The 22299-nt window shown below is 45.2% G+C and overlaps 1 protein-coding gene across 2 annotated transcripts in view; it reads left to right on the plus strand.

Annotated features, from left to right (window-relative positions):
- The window catches only part of LPCAT4 (lysophosphatidylcholine acyltransferase 4), a 592186-nt gene that overhangs the window by 308839 nt on the left and 261048 nt on the right, over positions 1–22299 (plus strand). For both annotated transcript variants that reach the window (XM_086923609.1, XM_086923610.1), the window contains exons 4-5: positions 17344–17456; positions 17927–17987. In XM_086923609.1, the coding sequence (XP_086779735.1) occupies positions 17344–17456; positions 17927–17987 (174 nt within the window). The remainder of the gene's footprint in view (positions 1–17343; positions 17457–17926; positions 17988–22299) is intronic.

The raw sequence follows: 22299 nt of genomic DNA on the forward strand, positions 1-22299 counted from the left end.
AAAAGAGGCTTTCAAAGAACCAGCTACATGCAAAGCAATCACTCCCAGGGCGGAGAAAAAGTATAAACAATCCTCCAACGACCCACCCTACATCCAGGGATCGGTCTCAGCAGACTCCATCATCGCAGCCAAGGCAAGAAAGATGGCCAATGTGCCTACCACTTCTGGGCCACCTCCAGACAAAGAAAGCAAGAGGATGGATTTGGTGGGGAGAAGAATTGAACGGAATGCCGCAATGCAGTGGCGCATGGTGAATTCCAATGCACTGCTCAACAGGCACCAATACCAGATCCTGGAAGAGCTGGGCGAGTTAGTAAAGAACATGCCACAGGAATTCAAGCAACGAGCTGAAAACCTTGTCGAATAGGGGAAGAATGTAGCCAATTCTTGCCTCAAGACTGCCCTGGACAGAGCAGACACCTCATGATGATGGGCATCACGGAGAGAAGACAAGCCTGGCTCAGAATTTCGGGCTTCAAGCCAGAAGTGCAGCATAGCATCCTCAACACACCGTTCAACTGAGAAACGCTGTTCAGGGACCCAGTTGACGAGAAACTCAGCCAACTGAAGAAGGATAACGAGACTGCAAGATCCATGGGGGCATTGCAGTTCAGAGGTGCTAAAAGGGGAACCCCATCACGAAGACCTAACGGGAGGGGAGGAAACCAGCTAGGAACATCACACCAGGCGTTCCAACAATCCCACCAAGCAGACACCCAGTCACAGCAGGGGCAGCAAAAACAGTCCTGGCAGTACCAACCAAGAGGCCAGTCCTTTCGAGGGAGAGGGAATGGATGTGGACATAATAAGAGAGGGGGACAGCAGCCCGCCTCTAAGTGACTCAATAAAACTCCATGTGCCCACCCGAGCAAAAACTCCCAGGGTGGAGCACAAACTCATCGGACAGGAGTTACGCGAACTAGACACGCAAACTAGATACCTCCATACATGTAATACCAGTGGGAGGAAGACTGAAACACTTCTTCAGGGAGTGGAAGAGTATAACATCCGACAAATGGGTACTCAACATCATACAGTACGGGTACTGCATAGAGTTGGAAGGAAAGCCAACGGACAGGAAACCAAAAAGAAGGCCACTAACCAGGAAAGACCTAGAGCTCCTTCGGGAGGAAGCAAAGGAGCTCCTGCAAAAAAAAAGCCATAGAACCAGCACCTTACAGCAAAAGGAACAAGGGCGTATACTCCACATACTTTCTGGTACCAAAGGATGATGAAACTATGGACCCATCCTGGACTTAAGATTCTTAAACAAGTTCGTAAGAACGCAAAGGTTCAAGATGACCTCCCTACAAGATGTACTTCCTCAATTGCAAGGCGGGGACTTCATGGTCACCATAGACCTACAAGATGCCTACCTGCACATCCCAATGAACAGGGGCCACAAACACCTCCTCAGATTCATCATCGGAGAAGACCACTACCAGTTCACAACCCTGGCGTTCGGACTCAAATCGGCACCAAGGGTTTTCACAAAGTGCCACCCCCTTTTGTACCGCTTTTGGCCGCCATAAGTGTGGCAGGGTATGCTCAGAGTCCCTTGCTCACTTTGCCACTGGATTCAAGCAAGCCGGGCTGAAGACGGCTGGAATGCCAGAAACCGGTCCTCGGAAGCTTGTTTCCGATCCAGGGAAGACATGGCTTGGCAGTTCGAGTTGGACTGTTCCCATGAGGCACAGGGTCAGACTGATTTGCATATGGCCATGTCTGAACTGGGGTGGCAGAGTGGGCTAAAGAACGGTGATGGATTAAACCCAGATCTATTGACTGGGTGTGAGTGTTTGATTGATTCAGATGCTCCATCCATCACCACCCCCTTTTGTATCGCAACAGTCTCAGCACACCTACGAAGGGAAGGGATACACGTGTACCCTTACCTGGGCGACTGGCTGATCAAAGCAAGCTCATACAAAACGTGCAAGCAGCACGCACAGAGCGTGACCAGCACACTGATGAACCTAGGATTCTCATCCACTGGGGAAAATCCTCCTTGGAACCAGAAGAAATAAAAATCTTCCTGGGAGCACAGATAGACACATTACAGAACAAGGTGTTCCCCAGCGAGAAGAGAATGAAAGCGCTTGTTAGGGAGACGCAGCTCTACCAGAAGGGGCAAGCTTGGACAGTGAGGACAGCGAGCAAAATCATGGGCATGATGGCATCATGCAAACACCTAGTGCCAAATGTACGGCTCCACATGAGACCTTTTCAGGAATGGTTACCGGAGCAATGGTCACAAGCCACAGGTCGTTGGGAGGATCTAGTGGTTGTAACGCACGCAGTGCAGAAAGAGATAGCATGGTGGATCATGGGGAACATAACAAGGGGGAAGCCTCTGACGCAACCAATGCCAACAGTGACCATTACCACAGACGCGTCCCAGAGGGGAAGGGGCGCTCACATGGAGAAACTCAAAGTAAGAGGCCTGTGGACACCAGCAGATGCGGTCAGACACATCAATTACCTGGAGTTGAAGACCGTTTTCCTAGCCATAAAGGCCTTCCAAACAAAACTGTACAACCAGAGAGTGTTGATCCAGACACATAACACAACAGCGATGTTTTACATCAACAAGCAGGGGGGGACACAATCAGCCCCGCTTTCGAAACTAGCGCAGGAGATATGGAGATGGGCCATCCCACTCAAGATAGACCTGCTAGCCATATATCTACCAGGAAAGGACAATGTAGAAGCAGACTGACTCAGCAGACAGACATCGGCATCCCACAAGTGGGAACTCAATGCACAAGAAACGAGAAGGCTCTTGGACAGGTGGGGGACACCGTCGGTAGACCTATTTGCAACACGCCAGAATGCAAAATGCCAAAACTTCGCATCCAGGCAGCCCAGGGAGGGCTCCCTGAGGAATGCCCTATGGATAGACTTTTCCAGGACATTTGCTTACGCATTTCCCCCGATACCGCTGATACACAAGGTACTCAGCAAGTGCAGGGCGAGCAACATGACCCTGATACTGGTCGCACCACAGTGGGCCTGGCAGATCATGGAGATGACACAGAGTGCACCCCACAGATTTGGGAGAAGAAAAGACCTACTCACCATGCAAAACGGAGAAGTGCTGCACCCGGAGCCAGAGAGCCTGAGCCTCGTAGCCTGCCTCCTGAGGACATAGAGTTTGCACATTTGAAACTGCCAGAAAGCGCCCTAAGGGTACTTCGGGAGGCACGAAGACCCAGCACAGGGAAATGCTACGTTACGAAATGGAAGAGATTTACACTGTGATGCAGGAGGGAAAAGCTACACAATAAGATGAAAAAGGACTGAACAGTGCTAAAGTACCTCACGCACCTGCTCGACAAAAATCTGAGCTCACCCTCACTGAGGGTTCACTTGGCAGCGATAGTCGCTTACACGAGAGGAGAAACGTGCAAGAGTTTCTTCACATCACAGGTCGTTAAGAGATTCCTGGAGGGAGCAAAGCGGATCGCACCGCCAAAGAGGGTGCCACCACCTGCATGGAACCTTAACCTAGTCCTAACGGAACTCATAAAGGAACCTTTCGAACCAATTCACAAGGCCTCCCTAGAAATGCTGACCATGAAAACAGCTTTCCTGGTAGCAATCACTTCACTGCGCAGAGTGAGCGAACTGCAGGCACTACCACTACAAGAACCCTACATACAGATACACAGGGATAGGGTGGTGATGAGAACGGACCCACACTTCATGCCAAAGGTGGTGTCAAGGTTCCACTTGAATCAAACTATACAGATACCGAGTTTCTTCCAAAAACCGGCAACAAGGGCTGAAAGGGCAGTGCACACTCTGGACGCCAGAAGGGCAGTCATGCACTACATTGAGAGAACGAAGGAACACCGGAAAACAAAGCAGTTCTTTGTGTCTTTCGCTAGCAGTTTCATGGGGAAACCAGTAACTAAAGGAACAATTGCGCGATGGATCGCCCAAACAATACAGTTCTGCCACAAGCAGGCAGGGCAGGAAGTAACAGAGAGGACACGTGCCCACTCCACCAGGAAAAAAGGAGCTACAATAGCTTTCCTAGCTAACACACCAATTCAGGACATATGCCTGGCGGCAACATGGGCTTCAGTGCACACGTTCACGAAGTGGATATACAGATGAACAAGGAAGCACAAGTCAGACAAAGGGTGCTTCAACACATATTCAATAACCAACGCTCATCTTCCACCCAGCCGCCACAAACATGACAAACCGCTACAAAGTCTATGCACAGCATAGTGAATCCAGAAAGATTCACGCTGCAAAACTAATAGTTTCTTACCTGTCGGTGTAGTTTTGCAGCTTGATGATCTTTCTGGATTCACTAGCGAACCCACCCACCTCCGCCAGAAAGATGAGGCTGGAGAGAAAAGGTGGATGAAACAAAGACAATACTTGGTAAACAAGCCTTAAAGGTTAAAGCGGTGAAAAAACTTTAGTTGAACATTGCCATAACTTCGGTAACAAAACGAGCACGACAAAAAAGAATCCCAAGATGGCGCCCAGGAGTGGGAGCTTCCGCAGGAAGAGTGCCGACGTCACCGGAAATACATCACAGGTGGGACGTCGACCCCCACCTGGGCTACGAAAAAAAAAAAGAAAGAAAAGACTACGAATCCGGACCCAACAACAAGACCGCAGAATAATGCACAGCATAGTGAATCCAGAAAGATCATCAAGCTGCAAAACTACACCGACAGGTAAGAAACTATTTGTTAGAGCTATTTGCCACCGAAGAAAACGTGCAACGTCAGCAATTCAGCACGATGGAATTTCCAAGGCGGCACTCACTAGGCAATGCTTTTCGTCACGAGTGGAGTTGCGGTCTTCTATAGGCCTTTCCGCCTATACCACTTCTGCACAGAGTGCTGAAGAAGATCAAGTGCGACCGGGCCCAAGTCATCCTTGTGGCTTCGGATTGGGCACAAAGAGTCTGGTATCCCGAGCTGTTACACATGGCGATCGATCCTCCGATCAGACTGCCTCTTCTGGAGGATCTTCTGTTGCAGCAGCAGGGGACGGTCTTCCACCCGAATTAGTCCAGTCTCCACCTTCTTGCGTGGAGATTGAGCAGTGACAGTTGACAACCTTCGACCTTCCTCCCGAAATCTGTGATGTTATCTTGGCAGCCAGGCGTCCCTCCACTAAGATGGTGTATGCCTGCAGATGGAACAAATTTGTTGCATGGTGCACAACAAAGGCTGTGGATCACCTTTCTGCCCCTCTTTCTGAGGTTCTCTTGTTCCTCCTGTCTTGGCCCAGCAGGGCTCTGCTCTGGCACTCTAAAGGGCTACCTCTCAGCCATTTCAACCTTTCTTAGGCTTCCTGATCAGCCTTCTCTTTTCAAGTCCCCTGTTGTAAATCGCTTCCTTAAGGGCATTACTCCTCTTTTTCCTCCTGTTCCGTTCGTAATGACTGAGTGGGACTTGAAATTGGTTCTTACTTACCTTATGTGCACTCCCTTTGAGCCGCTTTATAACTTTCCTCTCAGACTTCTTAATTGAAAGACTGCCTGTATGGTTGCCATCACATCTGCTCGCAGGGTGTGTGAGCTCCAAGCTCTTTCTTCAAAACCTTTTTTTCTGGCTTTTCATCCTGACAAGGTTGTCCTAAGAACAGACCTCCTTTTCTTCCCATGGTGGTTACTTCGTTCCACATTGGTCAAACCATCACTTTGCCCATCCTTCTAAGGAGGAAGAGAGGCTCCACCGCCTGGATCCAAAATGTGCGGTTTCATTTTATTTTGATCGCACCAACCAATTCCGTGTGGATGACAAGCTCTTTGTTGGCTACGTGGGCGCCAAAAAAGTTTGGGCCGTGCACAAACAGACCATCTCTAGGTGGGTCGTTTTGTGCATAAAAGCTTGCTATTCTTTAGCAAAGAAGGAGCCTCCAGTGGGACTGTGCGTTCCCATTCCACCTACTACCACTGCTTTGGAACGGGGAGTCTCCCTCAATGACATCTGTTTGCAGCTACGTGGGCGTCTCTGCACACGTTCACAAAACACTACTGCCTGGACAGCAAGTTCGGAGAGAAGGCTTCTTTGGCTGTTCTGTTCTCCAGGATTTTCTGGTGTGAACTTGTTTCGCAGACCCACCGCAGGGGTTGGTACTGCTGGGGTATCTATTCACAAGGTAAGGAATCTGCAAATAATTGTCTCTTTCAGGTGTACAAGCTACTTACCTTCGGTAACAATATATCTGTAAGAGACATAGATTAGGTATCGATACCTTACTGCCCCACCCATCCTCCCTGTTCTGTGAACTGGCTTCTAGCATTAAAGACTTCCTTTCAGGTCCCTAATTTTGTGCACCAGTGGTCAGTGTCTTGCATGGCTCTGTGCTTCTGGCATGGAATGTTGTGTAAAAGAACTGACATCAGCGCGCAAGGGCGGCCTCTAAGTAGCTGCCGCGATGTCATCCTGGCGACCACAACGCCAACGAAGAACGCGGAGCCGACCGATGCCACCTTTCGACACGCAGGGGTACTACTGATGAAAAATACTCCGGAACCAGTCTGACCCCGGGAGGTAATTCACAAGGTAAGGAATCTATAACAAATCTATGTCTCTTACAGATATACCGTTACCGAAGGTAAGTAACTTGTTCTATACTTCCTAATTCCCAAAAAGGACAGTTCCTTAAGACCAATATTGGATCTCAGACCTTTAAACCTCTACAAATAATCAGAAAACTTCCACATAATCTCTTTACAACAAATACTTCCACTTTTGCAGCAAGGCGACTTTCTGTCAACACTAGACTTAAAGGATGCATACTTTCATATACCCATTTACCCAGCATATCGCAAATACCTCCGATTTGTGATATGAAAAAATCATTGTCAGTTCACAGTACTTCCATTCAGAGTGACAACTGCCCCCATAGTGTTCACCAAATGCCTGGCAGTGGTAGCAGCACATATAAGAAGACAACAAATACATCTCTTCCCAAACTTAGACAATTGGCTCATAAAAGCCAACACACATCACAAATGTGTGCAACACACTCCAGTCACCATAAATCTTCTACATCAGTTGGGATTTACAGTCAATGTTCAAAAACACCATCTTCAGCCAATCAGATACAGCCATATCTAGGAGCCATACTAAACACTCAAATAGCTCTAGCATATCCCAATGCAACCAGAATTCATAATTTTCAAACATTACGACTACAGTTTCAAAACAACCTTTATCTCTCAGCCAAAACCTTCATGCAGTTACTAAGGATGAGGGGCATTGCCATAGGTCCTCATGCAAGACTAAACATGCGTCCTTTACAGGAATGTTTTGCATGTCAGTGGAGTCAATCACAGGGTCAGCTAACAGATCTAGTTTTGGTAGACAGCCGCACTCATCGCTCTCTGCAGTGGTGGAACACACACAATGTATGAACAGGGCAGCCCTTTATCGACCCGATTCCACAAGTCGTGCTCACAACAGACGCATCCCTCACAGGATGGGGTGCACATTTACAACATTTGACAGTTCAGGGTCTTTGGAATGGGAAACATCCAGTACCACATTGCGAGTATTACAACTCAAGTCGTTACAACGACTTGTGCTGGATGGCACTATGACCTAAGGAGTAGTATGATTTACTATTCCAACACCTTCCCTACTGTACTTAGACTGGTGTTGGAATAGTAAATCATGCTATTCCTAAGTGCAACGCCCTAAAACGCAAGTCGTTTTAATGACTTGCGTTGTAAAAACTGGGATGTAACGTTCCGCCATCATTATGATCGCATTGTAACGTCACATATTCCTTTGGAATACCAACAAACAGAAATATCAAATCAAATACCTAGAACTGCAATCAGTTCAACTGGCGTTAAAAGCATTTCTACCTCATCTATTTGGGAAAGTTATCTTAATCCAGACAGACCATATTAAAACCTACTATGTACAAAAACAAGGGGGGGGGGACACACTCTCTACAACTGTCGTGTCTCTCTCAGACTATTTGGTATTGGGCAATTTGTCATAAAATCCAGCTCCTGGCAGAACACCTCCCAGGCAAGGACAACATCTTTGCCGATCTCCTCAGCAGAATAAAACTACAGATACCCGAATGGGAAATTCACCCACAAGTTCTCCTTCCGTACTTTAAAAAATGGGGTTTTCCACAAATAGATCTATTTTCCACAGCAATGCCCTAAGGATTAACTGGTCAGGGATATTTGCTTACACTTTTCCGCCTCTCCCTCCTTCCATTTCTGGTTTGGAAACTCAGGCAGACATCTCTCACACTAATTCTGGTAGCTCACACATGGGCTAGTCAGCAATGGTTCACTATACTAATGGAACCATCACCGGTTCAACAGCAGAAGCTTCAAATAGTGTCAAACCTTCTCACACAGAACCATAGAGAAATCAGACATCCAAATCCCAAGGACCTCTACCTAGCGATTTGGCTCCTGAAGTCCTTAAGTTTGGGTATTTAAACCTACCACCAGATTGTATGACAATTCTTAAAGAAGCTAGGAAACCTACCACTAGAGCATGTATGGCAGCCAAATGGAAAAGATTTGTCATGTATTACAATAATAACTCATTGGCTCAACTAGATGCATCTATATAGAGAGCAGGTTTAGCCTACACATCTATTCGGCTACACTTTGCAGCAGTAGCCACATATCTTCAAAACAGGCAACATTTATCTTTATTCAAAGTTCCTGTAATCGAAGCCTTTATGGAAGACCTTAAAAGAATAATACCACCCAGAGTACCACCTGCATCTGTCTGGAACCTCAACATTGTTCCTACAAGGCTTATGGGACCACCTTTTGAGCCATTACTCAATTGTTCATTACAATTTCTTTCATGGAAGGTTTCCTTCTTAATTGCTATCACTTTGTTAAGATGAGTTGGTGAGTTATAGGCATTAACCTTAGACGAACCCTTCTTTCAACTTCAAAAAGATAGTATAGTTCTTCGTACAAATCCAAATTTCTTCCAAAGGTAGTCTCTGCAAGGTTTCCTTCCTAATTGCTATCACTTTGGTAAGATGAGTTGGTGAGTTATAGGCATTAACCTTAGACAAACCCTTCTTTCAACTTCAAAAAGATAGTATAGTTCTTCGTACAAATCCAAATTTCTTCCAAAGGTAGTCTCTGCTTTTCTCATCCACCAATAAGCTGAGATACCTGTGTTCTTCCCACAACCTGATTCTGTAGCAGAAAGATCTCTCCGCACACTTGATGTCAAAAGAGCAGTATTATACTACATTGATAGAACTAAAGATTTTCGCAAAATAAAGCAACTTATTGTTGCCTTTGCTCCACCTCATGAAGGGAAACCTATCTCTATATCTGGAATTTCAAGGTGGATTGTCAAATGCATTCAAACCTGCTATATTAAAGGTAAAAGAACTTTAACCGTACCTCCTAGAGCACAATCTACTTGCAAGATAGGAGCATCTATGGCCTTTTTAGGTAACATTCCCATAGCTGACATATGGAAGGCAGCTACATGATCCACGCCACACACATTTACCAAACATAATTATGTGGTTGTATTAGCACGTCAACCAGCTAATGTAGGACAAGCAGTGCTGCAACTGCAACACCAACTGGTTAGCCACTGTTTTGGGAGAAGTACTGCTATACAGTCTATGCAAAGCATATGTATCTACAGCACACATGCCTCGAACGGATAATGTTGCCCTGTAAGCATCTGATCTTGCCATGTAGAGCTGTATATTCGCATGCGCCCTCCCTCCTCCCCGGACACCTATGAATGTTGCAGTTCTTATTATTCAGATGGCATACTAATGGATATCTCTGTTCTACACTCATTCACTCCATTCTCACCCTCTTGCGGGAAAACAATCTAACAATGGAGTCGATGCCCATTCACATTATCACCAAAAGGAGGAGTCACTTTGGCTTGTGACTGGACAAGACTTCTTTGAAGAAAAACAACTTGCAAACATCCAGACCCAACACTAGATGGCAGGAGTATGCAAAGCATGTGAATCTACAGCGCTACATGCCAAGAACATATGCTTACAGGGTAAGTAACATAATCCTTACTTGGTGGACAAACGGCAAAGCATTAGAACATGCAAAATCTTACAAGCACCTCTGCATCTGATTGGATTGCCTCTTAACCTTCAAAGCTCAACTAGCATCCAGAAAAGCAACAGTGAACAAACGTTTGTTTGCATTCAAAACAAAACAAAAAAAGGCGTACAAAACCTTGGCAATCATCTTCTTAAGGTCATTAGTGCAAAGTTCATGCCATAGATAACTTATGGGGCTGAATTGTTGAAAGGGAAAGATGTGCCTACTTGTAAACACGTGGTCCTTGGACCCCTCTATGTCCGCAAAACATCCTCAGTAGGTCTGCCACTGCTTAGAAAACTGAATAATATGATCAGATTAAAGTGTATGTAATTGAAGAAGTAAAATTTCAAGTTGAACACTTTTAACTTTCTGTAAATGTGAAGGGATTAGAAATTGGAGGTTAAAAAATGATTTTGTGCCAAAAATTGATTTGTGGGGGTAGTGCATCAAACAGACTCAATCAATCAAATAAACTTTATTCGTATTTACAGCAGTAAACCATAAAAATTACTCATTTACAAGTACATAAGAACAAAAGTACATAAAAACATGATTAAAAAAGTCAAACCCACTACACAGTTTAAGAGTAAAAACCCAGTATCCAGCCACCCCAAATTCTTCGAAGCGATAAAGGGCATTGTGCCCGAAAAATGAAACTTCCTATTATAATGACTTAGTAGCGCAAGCTAAGCTGGCTAATATAATATATCAAACCTAGATCGACCATTGTCTGCACATCCATACAGGCCCTGGATTTAACAGAAGCTTTTAAAAACCCTAATATAAAACCAATGCAGTCCTCTTTCAGCAATTGGAGATACATAAGGGCAGGACGAGCCTGTCTAAAATTCATTCTTTTTAAAATGGGAACCAGAAAATGCCTTTGAGGGGTTTCATACAGCTTTCATAAAAACATAAAATGTAGCAAATCCTGCGGAGACTGTTTGGCGCAGCCGCAGGGAGCTAGCACTTGACCTCTACTATAACCTTTAGGCCTTGCTAACAAGAGGTGAAAAAGGTTCAACCGAAACCTGGTTAGTAAAAACCTCTTGTGTGTTGATAGAAACCCCATAAGATAAGGTTCTGTTAACTGAGTTGTTTTAAGCATTAAAAACATGCTAACACTTGGTTTCAGCAACTCCTGTGCCTCCCTGTCTGATTTCCTTAAGGTCAAGTAGGCTTCCCTGGTTATTTCCACATCCTTCTTGACAATGGATTCAGGCTTACAAAATAGATCAGCACGCCCTACCTCTTCAAGACTGCTTTTAATGTATTTGAGACAAGGAATTCGGGTTGCATAATCGAGGGACATACCGTCCCTTAAAATTAAATGATTAAGGGATCAATCTTTATTCAGCCAACACTTCAGCCAAAACACCAGGGGACGTTGCGCTAGGACATCACTTAAATAGGGGACCCCCAGTTCCTCATGGACAGCTAATTTAGGGGTTCCGCGTGGAACACACAATAGACGCTTCAGAAAGTCATTCTCGGCCACTTGGAGGGAATCCGCAGTGGTATAACCCCAGATTTTGCTATGGCCATGCTTTTGGCTCGATAAACTTTCAGCATAGCTCCTGTTGGCTTCTTCCCTAATTTAGTTGCAAAGTTAAAAATAGCCACATTTACCTGGGCCAAGTCCCCCTTTTTCCTCAAAATCAAAGGACCCCATTTAATTTGTCATCAAAAAGAACTCCTAAATAGGAAAATACATTGGTCCCGGGGATTTTAGCAAGGCCCACACTAAAATGGAAGCTTTTTTTGGATTGTTGCCCCACTTGCATTATATAGGATTTTGAGTTGTTTATTGCCAAGTCCCGGTCAGTCATAAAGCTAGAGAATGCAGCTAAATGAGATTGCAAACCTATTGCGGTCCTGGATATAAGACCGGCATCGTCCGCGTATAGCAGGACGGGAATGCCACGCCCCCCTAGACATGGGAAATCAACCCCAGTGGCTCTTAGTGCAGTGTCCAGATCATTGATGTACAAATAAAAAATGGAGCCAGGATGCATCCTTGTCATACTCTCCAATTTATCTCAAGGTCCCTGGATATCCGAAGGTCTTCAGAGAACCTAACGTTGGCCTTGGTTGATTTATGCAAGTCCTCTAGGAAGTTAACAAAGCTGTTATCCGCCCCCATTGCCCTCATGGTCCCCTGTTAACGCAATCAAATGCGGAGGACAAGTCCATGAAGGCAAGGTAGATGGTGCCAGGGCGGGCAACAGTGTATTTGCTCAGTAACATGGCTAGATTTAGACACTGAGCAACAGTAGAACGTCCCGGCCGGAAACCAAACCGGACATCCGACAGGATCTTGTGATCCTTTGCCCAGGTGGATAATCTTTGCAAGAGAATACGCCCTACAACCTTGACCACTGAGTCAATGCGGGAGATTGGTCTGTAACATTGGGTGCTATTCCTGTCACCCTTCTTAAAAACTTGAACTATGGTGGAAGAGGCCCAAGACTGGGGACAGCCATTCTTAGCTGCTGCATTAAACACAGCCTCCAGTACCGGGGCCCAGAACGTGGGGTTCAGACTTAATTACGTCAGGAGGAATACTGTCTGGGCCCGGCGCTTTATTGATCGATAGCCCTGCAATGCCATCCAGGACCTCACCCTTTTCAAAAGTTATTACAGGAATATTTGTACCCTGACCTTCTTGACAGATGTGCTCCATGTGACTGTCAAACAGAGATTTAAAATGTGATTCTAAACCCCCCTACTTCCTGTCCAAAAAGGGGGCGATTCACAATGTTACAGAACCTTGAACTGTTCTTGAGAGTGCTTGAGTGAATCACCTCCCTCCATGCCTCCTCCTTTAGGGCACCCTACCTTCTGGCCAGGGCTGACTTATATTCTATACGGCAGACACGTACCTCTGATTGCATTCTTGGTTTGGCTGACAGAGCGTCCCTCAGCTTTTTTGCTGCCTTACTGCAATGAGTCAAACCATCTGGGGTCAAGTGTAGCCATTCTCCCAGCCGGGACACTTAAGATTTCACCAACTTTATTCGCTATAGATTCATATGCGCCAATAATCACAAATTGGTGCTGGTAATGGGCCCAACATGTAAGCACATAGTGGGTTATGGTCACTGTATTTGCTCTCCATAATATTTAAACCTGCCACGCCCTTTAAAAGTTGGCAGAGAAAATATAGTGTGCGGGGCAGTTAAAGACATCAAAGCCACCATATCCAATTCATTTATCAAGTTATTCAACAATGCCCCCTGGGCAGGATGTTCAAAATGTAACCCCTTCATGTGGGGGCATTCCATCTCGGTGATAAAGGATAGCATTGTGTTTCCTCAGGGATGTATGTTAAAATCACCAGAAGCCATGAGATTATGTAGGATAGAACCAAAGGACTGTCTGATAAAAGCGCCCTGAGTGGTAATATTACAAACACCATAGGGGCAGGCCACAGATTTGTAAAAATTAATGAGGCCCCATCTAATGTTCCTCTTTTTGGCTGTCAATGCCAGTATTCCTTGATTTGTGGCTAACACAACCTGGATCTGGCAATCGACAGACACGGATATGTACACGGCTAGACCGCACTTGGGCCTTCCACTCACTGCAGGAGTAGCTGGAACAAAAAAAGGCTTGTAGCCTTCCAAAAATAGATCACAATCCACCGACCATGTTCCTTGAAAGCTAATTACTGAAAATTGCTTCACAAATTGTACTCATAGTGGAGCTAAAAACGTATTTGCCAGCCCTGCAATATTCCATGATAAAAAATTATTGGATACCCCCCAAGCACCTCACATCTCCCTCTGCAGGAGACTGAGTAAGTATAACAGGCTCATTATTCGAGGGCATGGGGGTCCTTAGTCAGTCGCACTCCTCCAGCCCACATAAAGCAGAGAATCTATTATTTAATTCCGCTAAAGAGCCAGCATTGGTCTGACCGACTGTTTCAATCGATGAACGAGCCAGGGGAGTGGGCTGATGCCTAGGTACTGCTCTATTTGACCACTCTGCTCGCGAAGCTGCCATGGGAATGTTATAGGACATATCCCTAGAAGGGACTGGTTTCCCAATAAATTGCGTACCTGAGAGAGGGGAACGGGTCTTCGTAATTTACAGACTACTTCATTCCGGTCTCAAATTGTCTCTCCCCCCTGCCGAGATGTGGTGACCTAAATAGCAAACCAGCAATCAACAGTATTGTTATTCGTCTTCCGAAGCTTAATGCCCCTTTTTAGTTGAGTAAGGAGATGCAGTGAATCATCCATGCCTTCATCTAGTGAGGCAGACACAGTTAATAAATAAATCATCTATGTATACCAAAGTAGATGCTTCGTAGAAGGCGTGGTTGTCCAAGTCTTTATGTAAGGCTTGAGAGAAGGATGGTGAAACAGGTAATCCTTTTGAAATGAACACCATGTTAATTGGCCTCCAGAAAATGCCCCCACTGCTGCTTCGCTGCCACTACCTCCACCATTCTGGCCGTCTGCTTGGGTGTGTGCTGCCTCAGTTCCGACTTCGACGACCCGTGAGTGCCTTCCAGGTAGTGGGGTGTGGGAGCTACGCCCTGCGGTCTCTTCAACATCAATGCTCCCGTGGTCTAGAGCTTTTGCACGCCTTTTACAGCCTGCCATCCGCCTTTGGTTTCTTGGCTGCGTCTCCCCTCTGACTCTTCGCACTTAAATCCTGCGCTCTGGTTCTTCCTTATAGAATTTTGAGTTTTGGGCATCCCGCCATTTTGTTGTTGGACTCCGTTGATTCCCACGACTCGGACCCGCCATCTTGCCTGATCCCAGTCCTTTCCCCCTGACGATCTTCCATCGTTTTTCTCCTTCTTTCTGGTCTTCCTAAACCCAATCCCCCCTCTGGTTCCCTCCTCTCCTCACCCTCTCAGAACACTACTCTTGTCCCCCTCTACCTTCTCTCCCCCCACGATATTTCCACTCACTCTGTTATGATTGTGCAACTAATTGTTTAATTTATCGTACCTGTAACTCGCTACTTGCATTTCTTGTGTAAAACGCTCTGATACCCTGACTCTTGTGACTTATGTGCATCCCTCCATTTCTTTGTGGAGATTGTCTCCGGCGATTCTCATGATCTGGACCCGCCATCTTGTCTAACCCTTGCCCTTCCCTTCCTTCCACCCTCTTCCCTCCGGACTCCTTCGGATGACCTTCGAACATTTCTTTTTTTCCTTTTTGCTGGACCCCCTCAGGTGCCTTTCTCCCCACTCAGCTATTCCCAGACTCCTATTCTTGTCCCCCTTTTCCTTCTCTGCCTCTTATTACTTTTTGTTTAATTGTAAATTGCTGAGAAATGTTGAAATTATTGTACCTTGAAACAAGCTACGTTGGTTCCTTATGTAAAGCGCTCTGATACCTCTGGTCTAGCCAGCGCTATATACAACTCAATAAATAAATAGTGGCTGTTATAATTTATGCCGAAAGAAAAAATGCTTAACAAAGATCTACTAAAGAGAACCATTTGGCAGTGGCTTGAGTAAATGACTATGGTTGCAGGGTTAGGCATTTGAGGAGTCTGGTCCAGGACCTCCTCCCTGACTTTAGCCAAGCGTAGACGTTCATAACGGAAGAACCAAAACTATTAAAGAAAATATGCTCACATTCTTACATGTAGTCTGAGCACGTTTATTTAAAAAAAAAAAAAAACAATGATCGAGAAATGTTAACTTTTTGGTTCTGTGCAAACTTCTTGAGAATATTTGCTTACTATTGCCAAGCATGAAAACGAGACTTTCCACATCCGAAATGGCACTGCTTGGTACTGTGGTTAACATTAGCAAGTAAGATGGCAACAGGAGATCACAGTAAGACAAGTCAGGAAAAACACTCACGTCATCTGTGAGTTGTTGACGTGAGTTTTTTCCTTTTAAACATTTTCCATTTCCCACGTCTGGCTGCTGCCTCTGGATTGGCTCCGACATATTGGCTGTTGGGTCCATCTTCCTAAATCTCCATGCACTGGCAAACCTTGATTCCATCTGCGATGCACGTTTCTTGTTAATGACCATATTGTCACTGTTCACATGTATTCCAGTACTTTGTCTTTCCTCTTCATTTTGAGGTGGACTTGTGAAATTTCACTCTGAGTTTTATTTCATTCCAAGGATCTCCTCGATTTACTACTATTGAATTTTTCTCTAAACATGGTATTATTTCATTTTCTCTTTGCTCTACCTATTTTTCCTTTTCCTTTCTTGAATTTTTTTTTCATCTCGTGTAATTTATTTTAAAGCGCTCTGTCAAATGAGCTTAAAAATTCAAATCATTAAATTATTAATAGTTTAATACAAAAAATAGATTCAAATCTGATAAGGAACCTGAGTTGGGATGTTTCTTTCTTCTGGTCTTATGATACTCTTCAAGAATTCTGTTAATGTATCAGGCCTCAGAATTTGAGTTCTCACAAATACCTGACCCCGTAGTTGCCGAACTCCCACTCCCCCAACTACCTACGATCCTGTACCCTTAGAAATTACTAGCATGTCATGAGAATTAATGTAGATTTTTTGTTTTCCTCATCCTGGGTATGCGTCTTGTGGCTTTTGGAAGTGACTGCAAAGTGATGTGTTGGTTTCGTAGTAAACTCCTCTATAAATCACAAACATATACTTGATATAGGACCATATGTACAAATGCATTTTCCCATAGACACAGAATACAGAAATCCCTTTTATACATCAGGCCCATATTTCGCTGCAGAGGCCAGTACATTTAATTTGCTTTCTACTTTTTCACTGAGTAACTACTTCAACTTTATTGATTCTAAGAAAAAACTCTGATTGTATTTTCTATATGCAATGTCAATTTGTCTCCGATAAACTGGGATCGTTTATAGATGGTCAAGAACTGTAGACTTCCATTTTTGGGGATGTGAGGGTAATAAAGCTGCAAGGGCAGTAAATATCAAACATGCTCATCTCTGAATGTTATGGAGGTTATTTTGGCATTTTTAATGCACTACTATGTTAAGGTTTTATGATATTTTTTGGTAGAAGTAACGCTTTATACAGGGAGCAATATAATTAATCCTGTCCCAAAATATTTTTACTTATGAGACAGAAGGACATCGATTGATGATTATGAGGTAGTTGAACGCGCATATGCTTGGGACATGTGCTTATATGAACAAGTTTTGTGGTGGCTTTGCCCAGGTAGTAGTGATTGGATCTGTGACTGGAAATTTATATACATTTCCAAACCTATGACGAGATCAATCTGCCTGTCCAAAATGATTAAAAGTTGCCCTCGGTCCTTCCTTTCCTGCAGCTCTGCTCCGCTTTAACCAGTCTATTTTGGTCTCGCGGCACGACCCAGCTTCACGGAAGAAAGTGGTGGAAGAGGTGAAAAGGAGAGCTACGTCCAATGGGAGATGGCCCCAGGTATAGTATCATGGAATCGGTTAGGACTCGGCACACTAAAGTCTGCCATTGCTTTGCTTGACTGACCTTCAGAAGTGATTTTAGATGTTGGCCGTTGTCCAGAGTACACCAAGCCTCTACCCGAGCTGCCAGGAACCTGCTTTGCAAGGTAGCGACTTCCTTGTGAGATAGGGTGAAGGCGTGCAGTGAGATCCTTAAAAAGTGAATTTTGTCTTGGAGTCTACCATTGTTCTGAATGGCCAGAGCCTCTGGTTTTGATTGCCCCGGGTAAGCAGGGTGTGATTTAAGTATGATGAGCTTGTTACAAAACTATTTTAGCTGTGTGGTTTACTTAAATGGCCCAAAAAGTTGCCAAATTACGAGGAGGTTGTCCCCTCCCCCCCGCCCCCCAAATGTCCTAGTTTCTTGTTTGAATGGATTGTTGGTTCACTAATTATCACAACTTGTTTGTCGCTCCTTCTTTTCCACAGGTCCTGTTTTTCCCAGAGGGTACCACTTCCAATGGACAAGTTCTGCTCAAGTTTAAACCAGGTGCGTCTGTAACTGCGCCTAAGAAAGCCCATTGCTCTGGGGGAAATGAATAGGTAGCATTTGTGGTCCTTTTTTGAAAAGAGAAAAATACTATCCGCTCCATAAGATGGACCAAGAGTATACCGTGTTTACCGGAGAGTACAATGAGGATGGTCAGCATGGCACATTTATTCACATACTTACATTTTACTTCTGCTGTTGACCTCCAAATTGTGTCGGTACTGATATGATGCCAGGTCCCACGATATGCTAGTTTGGAAAGCAAACATTGCCATGGCAGTATCAATTTGCGTATGTATGCAAGCAATGAGAAAGTGCAATGTGGATTTATGTAAAGCACCACTGTTTTGCCTCAAACCCCATCGCCCTATGTGTAAAGCACCAGCCTTAGAAGAATCCTTATTGCTCTGGTACGTAAATCAGTGTCAGATCGACATTTCTCGGGCATGTAAAGCAACAATGCACTTCAACCATTCTCATTGCCAGAGACCAAAATATTCCACAATCTTGTGCTACATTTCAATACAAGCACTGTTGTCAGCATATTTCAAATAACTTGCCACCATCCCCCCTCTTCATGCATTTGCTTAGAGCAGCCTGGGCTTCAGCTGGCATGCGAGGTTTCGGCCTCATCTACTGGAATCTGCAGTGCAAGGCCACCGATGACCATATAGAGTACCAACTGTTTAGTGTTTCACAGCAGCAGATAAAAAATGTATTGCACAATTCCTGCTTCCTTTGTTGTGCTTCAACCTTCGCCACTACATGAAGGCTAGGTGGTCTTCATATTCCACGCTCATGTTTGGTTCACCTTTAGATGAAATTGTAAACGCATATCTTTATACCTGTGCTTTGCAGCCCTCTATTGCAGGCTGCTTTCTTGAGCCCAGAAGTATCATCTGTATATGTAAGGAGTGAATCATTGTAACCTGTGCTTTTATCCACCTCTCCTTCTGATCTACAGGAAGGAGCACTGGAACCACTGAAGTGTGAGTTTTGAAAAGTGCTGAAGACTTACTCCATTGTTGTATATATCAATCAATCAACTTGGCTTTGTAGAGAGCACACAACTAACCAATGAAGAAATTTAGGCACTGGGTTCTTCCTGTGATCAGTCGAAGAGCCAGGTCTTGAGTCCTTTTCTGAATTCAGGGAGAGAGGATGATATTCGGAGGTGCAGGGGGAGGTCATCTAGGACCTGACGATGAGGCAGTCCACCACTGTTGCTTCGGTGAATACAGGAAGTGTGAGCAAGGGGGAAGGCGGTGGGGAACAAGTGTCTAGGGGGCTGGTGAAAGTTCAGACGGTGGTTGATGTATGATGGTACTTAATTATGGAATGCCTTGTGGGCGTGTGTCACCATCTTGTATTTGCAACTTTTCTGGATGGGAGCCAGTTGATTCCTGAGGTGGGTGTGATGTGGCTCCGTTTGGAGAGATTGAGGATGAGTCTGGCAGCCGAGTTCTGTATCGTGTGGAGTCTCTTCAGGAGTCAGGTGGTGAGTCCTACGTAGAGCGTGTTTCCATAATCCAAGTGGGTGGTTAACTAGGACTTGAGTGACCTCTTTCCTGGTGTTGACTGGGAGCCATCTGAAGATCTTTCAGAGCATGCAGAGGGTGTGGAAGCAGGTGGCGGAAACTGCATTCTTCTAGTGTTTTACGATGAGTTTGCTGTCCAGGATGCTGCCTAGGTGCGGGATGGGTCTGTTGGTGGGGGTCCTAGTTCGAAGGGCCATCAGATATTGTTCTATGGGAAGGTGTTGTTCCCAAAGATATGCACTTCCATCTTTTCCATGTTGAGCTTTAGGCAGTTGATCTTCATCCAGTCGATTACGCTCGTCATGCAGTTGTGGAAGTTGCTCCTGGTGGTGGAGGTATGTATTCATCGGCACTCACATTCTTGTATGCCTTTCACACATGAATAAATTATGGAGTAATAAATACGACCCACAGTCTCAGTCCCACCTAAAGAGAACAGTGGCATTTTGGAGTCTGGGGTGCTCTGTTTGGTGCAAGTACTGCCATTGGCCGTTAACCCATATCTCCCATCTCACTTCAGACCACCTTGGTTTCCTGAGCTACTTCATGCTTAAGGGCTGCTCTGTTGTCACGCAGCATGAGGAAGAGAGTTTCCATAAACCCACATGTAAATTTGGTGTCATCTGTGTGGCTTTCCTGCGAGACAGCAGAAAGGGGTCACAAAGGGATGCGGGTCTCGAGTCTGCGCTACATGTCTAGTGGCAGACTTTAATAACATGTCCTTAATGGAGATATCTCTCTTGCCCCAAAGAGTCTTCATAGCAGCAGGCAGTCTACCTGCGATGTAGGAGGTGTTCTACAAGAAGGATCCTGACTGTCAGTCCCCAGTGGCACTCTGGTGCCTTGGTTCCAGGAGGGCTACTAACGGGGAGTTTCTACTTGAACTTTAAGGCATCAGGGCAGGTGCACTTGTGGATGTAAGACACACTACATCCAAACCGCAAATGTAGCACAAGCACAACAGCTCCTCAACTGGATGGGGGTCAGCTACTCTGTGCTGCGCCGGAATTTAGTAAAGATCACTGCATTTGCACCCCCCACACAGCCCACTGAAAGGGGACTCAGTACTACTCCGGCGATGGTCAGTGCAAACGTGGCAGTCACTCCGCATCCACTTGTGATAATGCGCCACTGTGGGTAGTCATGCATGGCTCCATGGTCACTGATGCCAAGGAACACTGCTGCGGGGAAAGGAGATGGTGCTGCCTGTCCGTATTGCGCCACCTGCACAAGGCACCAGTCCCGCCTGAAGTACTGCTGTAGGGTTCGGGCCGGTACAGGTCTCCCCAGGTAGGATAAGTTTTCTAAACACATAAATAAAAGGCATTGTCTCTACAATGCCAATAGCTCAAAACCTCGCAATTGCGAGACCTGTTGGATTACAAGTGCTTGTGTTATCTATAGCACCTGGTGGAAATCTTATATTGGTAACTTGTTCCTAAATAAAATAGTTATACTTGCACACTTCTTGTGTCTCCTTACCAGTGTGCAACTACTAAATGTAACATAGCCCCCTCATGAAGGAAGAACAGGGGCATATGGTAGACAGTGCTGCTTTCTAAGCTGCTGTATACTAGTCGCCCTTCTTCACCCGAGTGAATGTCATGCTGTGGGTCAGTATGATTTGTTTTAAGTGTATTGCTCTACAATGTACTTTCAAATTGTCTCATCTTCGAAAATGAATACAGATATATTTAAAAAAAATTGAACTTTTGTTCACCGTCACAATATACTGATCCATTGTAGGCATTTTATGGTTAGCTATCAAGAGTCAGACATGTACAGATGATGTGGGGGGGGTTGGGGAGAGATGGATTGGTCAGCAGATTGATAATGCGATAAAAAAAACTTAGTCTCTCTTCACCAGCACAGTCAATTAGAGCAATGGGGTAGAACCAGTCCCTGATATTTTTGGAGAGCTCTAGCCTTTTCTTGGGCATGGAAATTCACTCCCCCCCCCCCCCCCCCCCCCCCCCCCACTCGGTTCTCATTGAAGAGTGCTGGCAGGGCAGAGTGTTAACTTACTGTTCCGTTGCGCGTGTGACGGGAGAGTTGTGCTTTTGAAATGTTATATCAATAGTAAAACTGCATGCGTATTAAGGCACAACCTCTCCCACTAAACCCACATACACACCTGCCTAACTGACAGCAAATGCAGAACTTATGCAGTCACCGAGAAGATGAGAAGGCAGTTTGTCAGGCTAAGCAGTAACAACAGAAGTGAAAGGGCCAGTCCTCATGGGATGTAACAAATGGAGGCAAGGAGCTACCAAGGAGGGACTAAAAGCCATGTACGAATCAGAAGCCAGCATTCGCGAAGGACAATGACACAAGCAAATGAAAAATACGGGCGGAGAGTGAGCGGGGCTTCCAGTGCACACCCTAATACAGCATGCCTCGTAGAGCAAGCATCGCATGCGCGCTGCCACTAGGCTCGACCTAAACATATTTTATGGGTTTCCCTCCCAAAGTAGGTTCCAGTATAACTTAGTGTTTTTGTAAAACCAGGTCCAGGTGTGGAATTTAAATTTTTCTGGACCCACTATGAAGGGGGTGTTTGTTTTTGGAAAATAACTCACCCTCATATCTGTATACCACATGGTTCGTCATGGAGTCCTTAACACAGTAGTGCGAGACTGATTAACTCTACCTCACTCTTGGGGGAATTGCTTTCATCTATATTCTAGGTGTGGAACCCAAAACAGCTGAAATATCCCAAGGTGTACAACTGAATAACCTTATTTCTATTACTAATGAGTAACTCTAGGCAGGTT

Source organism: Lissotriton vulgaris, chromosome 5, assembly GCF_964263255.1.
Source record: "Lissotriton vulgaris chromosome 5, aLisVul1.2, whole genome shotgun sequence".
NCBI lineage: Eukaryota > Metazoa > Chordata > Amphibia > Caudata > Salamandridae > Lissotriton > Lissotriton vulgaris.